This window comes from Trichosurus vulpecula, chromosome 5 (assembly GCF_011100635.1).
Source record: "Trichosurus vulpecula isolate mTriVul1 chromosome 5, mTriVul1.pri, whole genome shotgun sequence".
In the NCBI taxonomy this organism is placed as follows: Eukaryota; Metazoa; Chordata; class Mammalia; order Diprotodontia; family Phalangeridae; genus Trichosurus; species Trichosurus vulpecula.
This window is the reverse complement of record NC_050577.1, coordinates 253,749,378-253,762,494: the sequence shown is the minus strand read 5'-3', so window position 1 is coordinate 253,762,494 and position 13,117 is coordinate 253,749,378. Positions and strand designations below refer to the sequence as shown.

The window sequence follows — 13,117 nt, the reverse complement described above, 5'->3', positions numbered from 1 at the left end:
AAGGGGCCCAAAGCTTCACCAGACAGACAAAGGGATTCATGAGACAAAAATGATTAAGAGCTCTTTGCAGTAAGGCTATGGTCACCTCTCTCAAAGAGAAGAGAGAGGTAATTTAGGCCACTTAGGAAACATTAAGGCAGGCATGGGGACAGGAAACACAGCAAGGGAATTTAAAAAAAACCCAACCCAAACCTACATAGTTGGACCCCAAGAGCAAGTGTGGCTAGCCATCATGCACACATCTTTGATACTGTCACATTTTTCAAAGCTAAAAGGACCTTCAGCAGCCATATAGTTTAACCTATAACTGAAAACAAATTTCCTATTACAACATACCTGACAAGTCCCACTGTTTCTTGAAGACCCGCCATGAGAAGAAACCCATTACCTCCCAAGTCAACCCGTTCCATTTGGAGCCAAACCTAATAGTTAGGAAGCTTGTCCTGACATCAATTAAAAAGCAAACCAACAAACCAAACCCTTTTTAACTAAAAGTAGATCCAACTAACTAAATCTAACCAAAGGATAGATCTAACTATCTTTAACTAAAAGCATATACAAAAAAATATGTCTTCTGGAGTTTTTGAGAATAAATACTGGAGCCTGTTTCCTAGTTCTCAGAACTGAACTCTTTGACATATGAAACCAGCATATCCACTAAATTTCCACAGTTAAGAGTGGGAGTCATCATCATCATCTTCAAGATCATTATAGATTTATGTAGTGTATCAAAGTTTGACTCTTTAAAATGTTAGCTGAATCGAATCCTTCATGTCAATTCATTTATTATTTAGGAACAAAGGAGAAGATCTCATGTCCTATATCCTAATAAGAATTTGATTTATATTATATTAGGGTAAACAGCCTGGGAGCTAATGGTTGCTAAAAGAATCATGGAGTTTCTCCATCCAATGATCATTAGTACTGAAAAAACAAAAACAAAACAAAACCTTCCAATATGGTGAGCAATCTCTCTGTGACAAATGGACCAAGGGAAGCAGTACAGTATAGTAGAAAAGACAGTGGCTCTGAATTGGATGACTTAGGTTCAAATTCTGCCACCTATGTGTAACCTTAAGTCACTTGACCTCCATAGGCCTCAGTTTCCATATATGTAAAATAGGGGGGGTTAAACTAGATGGCTTCTCTACATTCTCTAAAGTCAGTCTCACGAGTAGGTGACTATTTATATTTATAAAGATGGTGTTTCATAGAGAAAGTGCCAAGCGACCAAGTGAATTGTCAAATTTTTGAAATAAACAAAGGAGGTACAAAACCAACAGAAAGAGCCGGAACTGGATAATTCTCTTGTATTACATATGTTTTTTATTATACGATAACTTTTTTTTTTCTTCAATAAAACCTCTTGGTTTTGAGGTCCTTTTTCTCCACAGTTTTCTCTACATGTTTTTGTTGTGTTTGTCCTTCGTTTTCGAAGAGGACCATGACATCAGGGAAATGATGACATGACTTGCAGTTGACTGATTTGAGTAAGGGAGGGCCTCACTTTCTCCTCCAGAGCCATCTGGGTCCAGTGGCTTGATATTCACCAGTATGACTGGAGATGGCCCAGGATGCACTGGGAGACCCTGGCCCTTTCAGACTAAGGTCTTTTCAGGTTCTCACATTGACTGAGGTAACACCCATTCAGTGAATGGGCCCCTTTAAGAAGTTAATCAAGGGATGGGGCACTTTAATCAAAATTCTTTTTAGAGTTTAAACTGCAAGGTGAAGACCCTCAGGGTTCCTGGCCAAAAGAGAAACAGTTACTATTTGGTATTTACATTCACTCTGTGCTAGGAGGGCATGGATCTACTGTCCAATCTTTGAGCTCCAGAGTGGGTTGGGTTTAAGGTTTGGTTTTTCAGGGAGAAATCTAGCCAGTAAACCACAAGTTAAGGAGGCAGCCTTTGGCCATCAAAGTGGAGCACAGAGAGAAGGCGAAGGCGGAGGCGGAGGCAGAGGCAGAAGCTACTCACAGCTTCTGTTTATCCTTCATTCTTGAAGAGGTCCATGTAGGAAACTGTTATCCTTGCACAAGATAGTCTTATCTCCCAAATGAGCATTTTCACTGGTTGTCCCTAATGTTTAAAATGATCTCCTTCAGCCAGTGAGGAAGTAAAATGGATATTGCACCTGCACAGGAGTAAATAGGACCTAAGTTCAAATCAGGCCTCAGACACTGGACACGACTAGCTGTGTGACCCTGGGCAAGTCACTCAATTTCGATACCCTTCAAAAAAAATTATCTCCCTCCTTGTCTCCACCTCCTGGTCTCCCTGAGATTATTTCCAGTTTAGCCTGTATATATCTAATTTGCACATGGTTGTTTGCACTAAAGCTCTTAGAGTGTTTTCCCTTAGACTGTAAGTTCTTTGAGGGTGGGGACTCTTTTTGTCTTTATTTGTATCTCCAGTATTTAGCACAATTACCAGGATATAGTGGGCACTAATAAATGCTTGTTGACTTTACTAGACTTGAGCTCCTCCATTATTAGACCATGAACTCCTAGAGGGCAGAGACTGTCTTTTTTCCTTTGTATCTCCAGCACTTAGCACAGTGATTGACACATAGTAGGTGCTCAACAATTTCTTTTTGACTTAATTTTCCGGAGTTCTTTATAGAATTGTAGAATCATTCTTTTCCAATGCTGAATTTTTTTTAACTCATGTGTAAAGTTTCCATTTCACCCTCTTGTCTCCAACCTCGGTTAACATTATTTCTCAAGGTTGAATTGTATATTCAGCCTTAGTTTATTTTCCATAATGGAGAATTTTTAATTATTTCTGCTCACTGTACTCCAGCTCACACTTTTACATAGTCGAGATAGGATTACTTCATAAAGCAGAGGCATGGCCTAACAATGACCAGGGTGCTTTCCTCATTTGCTTTCCATGACTGAATTTCTTACTGTCCTCAAGGTTAACTTTGTTTATTGGCATTCAAAGCCCAGAGGATCAGATACTCAATTTCTATGACTATTGCGATACAGAATTCCCAGAATTGTTTTAGTAAGAGAGCTGTGTGTTCAGAGTCTAAAGGAAATGGGGACATTAGAGGAATTTAAAGTGCTTTATTCCTCATTTCTGTTTGCTTTTCATAATCATCTATATCGTGAAGGAATTCAGGATCCATCTGTCACAGAGAGATGCTTTCCCTGTGAGGGGCATGGCATTAGATACAAGCAGGATATCTAGATTGGAAAGAGAAGCAAATAAATGTGGGGCCAATGCAATTTTTACTACTTAACCAGAATTTCTGTGGGCCTGCTGATTTCCAAAAGCCATTTATATGGCTCTATTAAACAGTAACAAACCTTGTACATATCTACAGGCCACCAATACAGAAAACTGCTGGTGATCTTCCAATACGTAAGATTTGCAACACCGGTAAGCCCTTGGAAAATAAGGCAATTCCCCCCCTTTTTTTTTTTGCTTTGATCAAACAAGCGAAATGAACTGGGTTTACTTACAGCTTATGGTGATTCCAAGCTCCACACTGTGCTTCTTGGGCAGCTTCACATGAAATGTTCCACTGCTCGGAATTACAGACTCTGTAATGAGAAACAAAGTTGATTTATGATATATACAGGACACCAGGAAGGATATTGAGCACAAGCAAATGAAAATGCATTAGGAGTACTTGAATCATGATTGCCAATCATAAAATGTGGGAATGATGGGAAAAGGGGCGAAACTTCTGTGAAATAGACTCTGGCTCCAAAATGCTAGTGACATACATATTTTGTGGCATTATGCATGTTTAGCAATAACATTCCAGTTGGCTTATTTCTCCCTTTCTTTTCTACTTAGCCAAATTCTATCATCTGAAGCCCAGATTAAAGGCCGCCTTTTTCATGGGGCTGCACTAGATAATTTGGGCCCTTGAATCTATAAATTCAAATGATTAATTTTAAAATAAATATATGTCCCATCCCATTGCAATGTAGGGTCTACTTGAGTTATCCATAGTGATAAAAATGACATAAATTGTCTCTTTGACTGTCAGCTAGGTGGTCCAATGGATAGAATGCTCGATCTAGACTCAAGAAGACTGAATTCAAATTTGACCTTAGATACTTACTAATTATGTGATCTTGGGCAATTCACTTACCTTGTCTGCCTCAGTTTCTTCAATTGTAAAATAGGATAATAACTGTGACCTATCTCCCAGGGTTGTCACGAGACTCAAATAATAATTGTAAAGTGTTAAGCTTAGTGCTTCGAACGCAGTAAGTGCTATGTAAATTTTAGCTATTATTAAAGCACTTTGCAAACCTTAAAGTCTATGAATGCAATTACTGATGTTGTTATAGTCATTTTAGGAGCCTAGAATCTACAGCTGCAAAGAACCATCGAAATACAGTTGAGGAAACCAATAGAATCAGGATTCGCAACCAGGTTTTCTTAACTTTTAATCCCATGTTCTTTTCTCTATGCCATTCTGTCTCTCTTCCTCATCATTCCCTTTTGGACATCCCCCATGAATCGCAGAATAGAATTGCCTGTGGTAACACAAGTCACTCATCTTCAGCAGGTAAGGCATGAAAATGGACACTGTCCACAGAGGCAGTGTTTCAGAAAGTCTTTGATCTTTAGTAATTCTCTGTAAATACCCCTGGTTGAAGTGGGAGAATTTAGAAGAGAAATTTGACTCTCCGTGGCTTCTGGTAACAATTTGAGAGTAGAGATGGTTTTATTTTGGGACATTTGTTCTCCAGTTCCTAGCACATAGTAGGTGCTACATAAAGATTTACTGAATGATAGTTAACAGCTATGTGCTTAAGTCACGGCACAGTTAATAAAAACAATGGTAAAGAAAGAGGCATTCTCCCTTTGGCTTCCTACAGTTGCCTTCTTCATCATCCCTTAACTCCTCTCATGAAAACCTGTGGCTTTCCCCCCAAACCTGCAGCTCTGCGTACTTTCTTCCCAACTGTCTACTTATCAACCCTCTAAACTGCTAAACTCAATGGCTAATATGATCGAGTAAGTTGTTGGCAGTGAAGAGTAAATAGTTTTGTGTTATCTGTATATTTGAGGCAGTGCATTTATTCCACAAGGAAAAAGAAATAAAATCCACTTATTGATTGATTGGGTTGATGGTGAGGAAAAGAAAGCAAGCTGGAGAATGAAAAAAGAAATGTCAAAATCTTATGAACAAAATGTGAAGCATTAAAGAAATTTAAAATAACTTGCTTCTCTTTTCACAATTGCCCGCACTATGAGGGAATTCAGGGTCCCTTATCATAGAAAGATGCTTTTTCTTGGTCAAATGATGGAAGGGAGAGAGCTGGGATCCAAATATATAGGTCAAAGTAAAATTGAGTAAAAACTGAGGGCCCGTGCAATTTTTACTACTCAAATAGAATTTGTGTGGGCATGATTTTCTTTTAGAAAATTTGTATCGAAATCTTTTGGTTTTAAACCACATTCATTTCTGAATGTATCCCTTCCCTACCCATTAAATCATCCCGTATAACAAAAAATAAAAATTAAAACAAAACAAAACAAAAAACAGTTCAGCAAAACTAGTCAACAACATACTGTCACTCAAGTCTGACAATATGTGCAATATCCCATACCCTTAGTTGCACATCCTTAGTTATCTTTAGCAAAATAAGGGAGGGAGGGGCAGCTAGGTGGCACAGTGAGTAGAGCACTGGCCCTGGACTCAGGAGGATCTGAGTTCAAATCTATCCTCAGACACTTGACACACTTACTAGCTGTGTGACCTAGGGCAAGTCACTTAACCCCAATTGCCCTGCCTTCCCCCCTCAAAAAAAATAAGGGAGGGAGGTATGCTTTTAAAAACTTTTTTCCAGGTCCAAGGACCTAGGGATTTTCAAAAGCTATTTACCAATCTGTATTGAACCATAACAAAACTTGCATATTTCTATCTCCTACTCCCAAGCAGCTATCATGATGACCATGTCTATTGGCCAAAAAGTCTATTTGAAAAAAAATCTACCAATCCAATAAGGAATATTTACAGAGAATTATCAAAGATTCAAGGCTACATGAAGTATTGCATTTGTGGACAACATCTATTTCCCTCTAGCCCACAGGATGAAGATCAGTTATTAATTTTATTATAGGTTAATTACCCCTATGATTCACTGGCGATGGCATACAGATTTAGGTTTAACAAGCCTTTATATAGTGCCTACTATGTGCTAAGCACTTTATACATATCTTATTGTGTCCTCATGACAATTTTGTGAAATGTTATTATCTCTATCTTACAGAAACTGAGGCAAAGAGAGGTTAAGTTACTTGCCCAAGGTCACACAGCAAATGTCTCAGGCCACATTCAAATTCAGGTCTTCCTGACCCAAGAGTTAGAACTCCACCCACTCTGCCTCACTACCTCTGTACAGGAAAGAGCACTGGAACTGGAGTTAAGAGGACCTGGGTTTGAATTTTGACTCTATGTGATGTTGGACAAATCACCTTTCAGTGTAGGTATTACAAATGCAGGAGTATCCTTGTAAACACTTTACAAATATTATCTCATTTGATCCTTACTACAATCCTAAGAGGTAGGCAATACTAGTCGACAATTTTTATGGCACTTTAAAATTTGAAAAGACTCTCAAGACTCTATGGTTTAATTTAATGTTTTCCATTTTTTTTTCATTCTGGAGAGCAATTTTTCATAGGTCACCATGGTCATAAGAATGCACGGTGATTTCAACAACTTTGAGCTACACTCTGCTACAAAAGCCCAGTATTTTAAGGGTGCCATTTTCCCACTGAGTCTATATAGCTATGAATGATGGAGACCACGGTGAACCACAGTCCCCGAAGAACCAAAGTTATGGGTGACCCAAAGGGCAATAAAAAGACGCATAGTGGTATAAGTTTTTTGCATCATACTACTATCATCAAGGATAAATCTGACTAGAAAAGGAGGTGACTGAGTGCTGGGTCGTGCAGCAAGAACGAGGGATGGAAAAAACAAGTGTTATCCTGGTACAAGAACTCCAGACCATTGTTTCTCTCTCCTTGAGAGGCAGCATGCCACAGCAGACAGAATGCTGGGCTTGAAGTAAGAATTGGCTGCATTCAAACCTTCTGAGACTTAATAGTTGTATGGGTGTTGTCTGCCCTGAGCCTCAGTTTCTATATTTGTAAAATGTAATAATCTCTTTCAGGGTTGTAATAAAGCTCAGTTGAAGTTAATTTAGGTAAAATAACCTTTTCAAACTTTAAGGTGTCATAAAAATTGTCAACTGGTATTATCTACCACATAGGATTGTGGTGAGGCTCAAACAAGATAATATTTGTAAAGAGCTTAGCACAACGCCAGGAACCTAGCTGTTGTTCAGTCGTGTCTAATTTTTTTTTGTGACCCTATCTGAGGTTTTCTTGGCAGAGACAATGGAACAGTTTGCCTTTCCTTCTCCAGCTCATTTTACAGATGAGGAAACTGAGGCAGACAGGGTTAAGTGACTTGCCCGGGGTGACATTAGTTAGTGTATGAGGCCAGATTTGAACTCAGGAAGATGAGACTTCCTGACTCCAGGCCCAGCACTCTATCATGGTACCATCTAGCTGGCACAGAGTAGGTGCTATATAAATGTTTATTTCCTTCTTTTCTCTCCCATCGCTCTCTACATAAGATTAGCAGAAGGACAGGGACACAAAATGGAAAAGGTGAGAATTCATCAAGAAGCTGAGATGAGTATTGCTGGAGGTAGGGACCCAATGAATTAGATTATATTATGCCTCTGGCTCAAAGTGTTGAGGCAGAGAACTGAGGTCTGATTTTTTAAATGTTAGCTTTTGAAAGGCACATGTTGGAGTTAGAGACAGGCCAAAACAGCAAAGATTTATTAAGGGCCCAGCAGGTACAAGCCTACAAGTCACTGTGCTAGGTGCCAGGAATACAAAGATGAAGAATTACAGAGTGTTCGTCCTTACAGCACTAGGCCTGGGGTCAGGAAGATGAGTCTTCCTGAGTTCAAGTCTGGCCTCAGACACTAGCTGTGTGACCCTGGGCAAGTCCAACCCTGTCGGCCTCAGTTTCCTCATCTGTAAAAAGAGCTGGAAAAGGAAACGACTAACCATTCCATTATCTTTGCCAAGAAAACTCCAAATGGCAACACGGAGAGTTAGGACATTACTGAAAACAAATAAACAACAACTGCCCTCAGAGAATTATCTAATAAGAGGCACATGACATTTACATGAGGAGCATGATCCAAAGCAGGATGTGATGAAGCAACAAAGAAATCCAGTAAAGTTTCTTTAGAAAAATGTGGAGGGAAGGAGGAAAAAAGATCAGAAAAGGCTTGATGGAGAATTATTTTCTATCATATCCTTTTCTCTCTCAACACTCTCTTCCTAGTGACTTCATCTACTTCCATAGCTTCATTTATCTCCTCCACATAGGTGACTCTCAATTCTGAATATCTAGTTCTCATATCTCCCCTGAGCTGAGACACTGGATCTGGGCTGGGCTTTGAAGGAAGAGAAGGGTTTTCATAGACAGAGAATTCTATTCCAAAAATAGCAATGACTATAGTGAATACATGGCGGTAGAGAAAAGAAAGATGAGTTTGAGGAATGGCTAATATTCCAGTTAATCTATAATATAGGGTAGATGAAAAGGAATAGTTTGCTATGAGGTTGGAAGGATGAGTTTGGAGAGCCTGCCATGCCAAAGTAAAGAATTTTTATTTGCTTTGACAACAGAAAGCTACTGAAGATGTTTAAACAGGGGAATAACGTGGTCAAATTATGCATTAGCAAAGTTATTTTGGTAGGTCTGAGGAGTTAGATTGAAGGCAGGGAGATCATTTTGAAAGTTCTTACTTCCAGGCAAGAGGTGAAGAGAGCCTAGACTAACCAAAGTGGCAGCCATGTAAGTGCTGAGACAGGTAAAAATAGGAAATACATATATACATATATATCTCCTATTTTATTATTATATGCACATATTTATCATAATATATCATATTTTATTTAATAGTATATTTTATTATTATAGATACATTTATTATTATATACATGTATATAATATGCATGTATATGTGTATATATGCATATGTACATGTAAACACATATATCTAAAATTTTTTTAAAAAGATAGACATACTACAGAGGCAGGATCAATGGACTTTGGAAACTGCATATGCAGCTGAAAGAGGGAAAAGTACCAAAGATGACTCTAATATTTTGAGACCAACTGCAAGAATGGTGTTGCCATCAACAGAATTAAGGAAGGTGAAAAGAAGTGCAGAGTTAGGGAAGAAGATGATGGGTTCAATTTTTGATGTGTTAAGTTTGAGGTGCTGCAGAAATATCCAATGCCCATCATGCATCTGGAGACGTGGGACTGGCTCTCAGGGGAGAGATGAAGACTGAATATTCAGAAACTGGGGGTCACCTCCAAAGAAACCATGAGAGTGAGTGAAGTCACTAAAGGAGAGAGTACTGAAAGAGAAAAAAATGTGATGAAAAATAAGATTAGACTAGGAGGGCAGAAAGGGAAGAGAAGAAAGCAAAGGAGGGCAGAAGGGAGTTTTGGCATAGATCCCTATGACCTGAAGAAAACCTAACACCTAGCACAGTCCCTCATACTCAGCAGGTACATAATAAATGTTTTCTGGATTGTACTGATGGACTGAATCTCGGTTCTTATTCAGGAAGGTGGGACGTATATATTTGGGGGTGGGTAGCAAAACAGAGAAGTGAAGTACATGTGACTAGGAATGATCCCTGAACTCGCCTATAAAGGGAAGTTCTTGGAACCAGAGTAATTGGCAGTCCTCGCCTACTCTAGACACATAAGTGAAACCTTTGGAACATGCTACTCTATATATACTGGTACCCATTTGCAGAAGCACTGATCTAAGATAGTGACTTTGTTGGTATTGTTCAGTTGTATTTGACTCTTCATGACCCCATTTGAGGTTTTCTTGGCAAAGATACTAGAGTGGTTTGCCATTTCCTTCTCCAGCTCATTTTACAGATAAGGAAACTGAGGCAAACAGGATTAAGTGACTTGCCCAGGGTCACTAGCTAGTAAGTATCTGAGGCTGGATTTGAATCCACAAAGATGAGTATTCTTGATTCCAAGTCCGGTGCTCTTTTCACGATATCACCTAGCTGCCCTAAAACAGTGACTTAGCAATTATCAACATTTAGGAATGGTGAGTTTGTGAAAACTCCACCAAGATTAACCACAGTAATGGCTGGAGGTGACATTTTAAAGTTGCTGGAAAACATGACTTGATCTATACAATCTAAAAAAATCAAAAGATCCAAAGTTGTGAACAAAAGTCAACAAATTAGTATGTTTGTGGAAGCCAGGGTTGTAACCTGCTTTTTTAATGCAAGCGTGATCAAGTTTCACATGGTGCTTGTTCATATAAATGTATCTGCAAGCTTTTCACATGAGGGGTTGAAAAGAATCAGAACTAAATGGGGGAAAATGCTCCAATATGTTAATGTGGCCTTTAGTTCTCAGGGATAATGGAGTAAATTAAGCAAATCAAATTTGAAAACAAATGATGTTTATTTGCTTAGCATCCCTGTGACCATGATGTGTTTTCTCTCCACCCTCTTCCATTTTCTTCTTCTGTTGACATGTGTAATTAAAAGCACATTTGTGTAAATAAAGCCTTTTTTCCCCTTCTATCCAGTTAGTTAGCTTCCCCTCCTTAGCACAGCATGAGAACTGCCAACTCAGGACTCATCACCCTGGAAGAATGTATGAGATTAAAGAGACTGGCATCACTGAATAAAAGAGATTAATGGGGTTAGGAAGATGTGTTAGCTACCCCTCCACACACCTTTCCTCCATTGCTCTGAAACATCTACTAATAAAGGGATGAGAAGAGCTAGTCTTGAAAGGCCTTTCACATGAACTTAGTTCCAGAGCTAGTTTTTCATATAAAGTTAGAGGCTTCAAAGACTCATAAGGTTAACCTAGATTGGAATGCAAGAAATGAGAGTTGGAGTAGATGATCTCTAAGGCAGTGAGGTGGAACCAGAGTGTATAGACCACTGGGCTTGGAAACAGGAAGACTCATCTTCCTGAGTTCAAATCTAGCCTCAGACATTTACTAAGCTCTGGGCAAGTCACTTAACTGTTTGCCTCAGTTTCCTCATCTGTAAAATGAGCTAGAGAAGGAAATGGTAAACCACTCCAGTATCTTTGACAAGAAAACCCCAAAATGAGGTCATGAAGAATCGGACACAACTGAAAAAATTAAAACAACAGCAAAAATCCATTTAAGCATCTATAATGTTCCAGGCACTGTGCTGGGTGCCAGGAACATCAATATAGTAAATATAAAAATCCTTAGGACAGTGCATTTTAATGATGGAAATAACATATACATAAGTGAGTACAAAGAAGATTCACATAGAATGGATGGGAGGGCACTAGGGGCTGCAGTGAGTGGGAAAGGTGCTTGAGCTGAGTCTTAAAGGAAGCCAGGGATTCTATAAAAGTGGAAGTCAGGAGAGAGAGAGAGGGAGAGAGGAAGGGAGAGAGGGAGGGAGAGAGAGAGCGAGAGCGACAGAGAGAGGGAGAGGGACAGAGGGAGGGAGGGGGGAGGGGGAGGGAGAGGGAGAGAGAGACAGAGAGAGGGAGAGACAGAGAGAATCAGACAGACACAGAGACAGAGACAGAGAGACAGAAACAGATAGAGACTGAGAGACAGAGACAGACGGAGAGATGGAGAAAACGAGATACACAGAGGAGAGACAGAGAGAAAGAAGAGAGAGAGAGAAAGGAAAGAGAGACAGAAGAGAGAGAGAAAAAAATGAGAGATAGACAGAGACAGAAAGAAGAGAGAGAGCATGCACGGGGGGGAGAGAGAAAGAGAGAGAGACAGAGAGAATCAGACAGACACAGAGATAGAGACAGAGAGAGACAGAAACAGACAGAGACGGAGAGACAGACAGAAAGACGGAGAGATGGAGAAAGCAAGATAGAGGAGAGACAGAGAGAGAAAGAAGAAAGAGAGAAAGGAGAGACAGAAAGAAGAGAGAGAGCATGCACAAGAGAGAGAGAGAGAGCGAGAGAGGGCGAGAGGGGGAGGAGGAGGAGGAGAGGGAGAGAGAGGGAGGGAGGGAGGGAGGGAGGGAGGGAGGGAGAGAGAGAGAGAGAGAGAGAGAGAGAGAGAGAGAGAGAGAGAGAGCGCGAGAGAGAGCGCGAGCGCATTCAGGCATTGGGAAGAGTCAGTGCCAAGTTACACAGATGGGAGACAGGACATCCTCTGGCCAGTGTGGCAGTACCAGAGAATGAATGGAGAAGAGTAATATGTTAAAAGACTGGAAAGACAGGGAGGTGCCAGGTTGTGAAGAGCTTTAAATTCCAAACAGAGACATTTATATTTGATTTTAGAGGTATCAGAGAATCACTGGCATCTATTGAGTAGAGGGGTTGACATGGTCAGACACGCTCTAGGAAAATTACTTTGGCAGTTATGCAGAGAATGGATTGGAGTTGGGGGTGGGGGTGGGACCTGAGGCAGAGAGTCCAATTCTAAGGCCATTGCAATGTCCAGGCTAGAGGTGATAAGGACATGAATAAGAGTGGTGGCCAAAGGAATGGAGAGAAGGGGGCATAAACAAGAGATATTGCAGGTTTTGTAACTGACTGGATATTCACCTTGAATGAGAGAGGAGTCACACATGATACTGAGGTTGCAAACCTGAAAGAACAGGAGGATGGTGATGCCTGTTATAGCATCAGAGAAGTTCGGAAGAGGGATGGGTCTAGAGGAAAAGATAATGAGTTCTGTTTTGAACATGCTGAGTTGGAGATGCCTGTGGGACATTCAGTTCTCAATATACAATCAGCATATGGTCATGTGTTGCTGAGACTAGGGCTGGAATCATCTGCATGCAGATGGTAATTGAACCCAGGGGAGCTGATGAGATCACAGAGTGAGTGAATATACAGAGAGAGGGGATGAATCTGCTGGAAGAGACTAGAGGGAATAGGATCAAGGGCACATGGAGAGGGGGTGTGGTCTTGGTAAGGAGAAAGGCCACCTCATTGCTAGAGACAGAAGGCAACTAGGAGAGAGAGAGACAGACAGACACAGAGAGATAGAGACACAGAGAGACAGAGACGGGGAGAGGGGGAAGGGGGA

General features: G+C 40.3%; 1 protein-coding gene across 1 annotated transcript in view; it reads right to left on the bottom strand.

The window, feature by feature from the left end:
• The window catches only part of GRIP1 (glutamate receptor interacting protein 1), a 338,240-nt gene that overhangs the window by 106,534 nt on the left and 218,589 nt on the right, over window positions 1-13,117 (bottom strand). Inside the window, exon 13 of the mRNA XM_036760738.1 lies at window positions 3,473-3,553. Within this exon, the coding sequence (XP_036616633.1) occupies window positions 3,473-3,553 (81 nt within the window). The remainder of the gene's footprint in view (window positions 1-3,472; window positions 3,554-13,117) is intronic.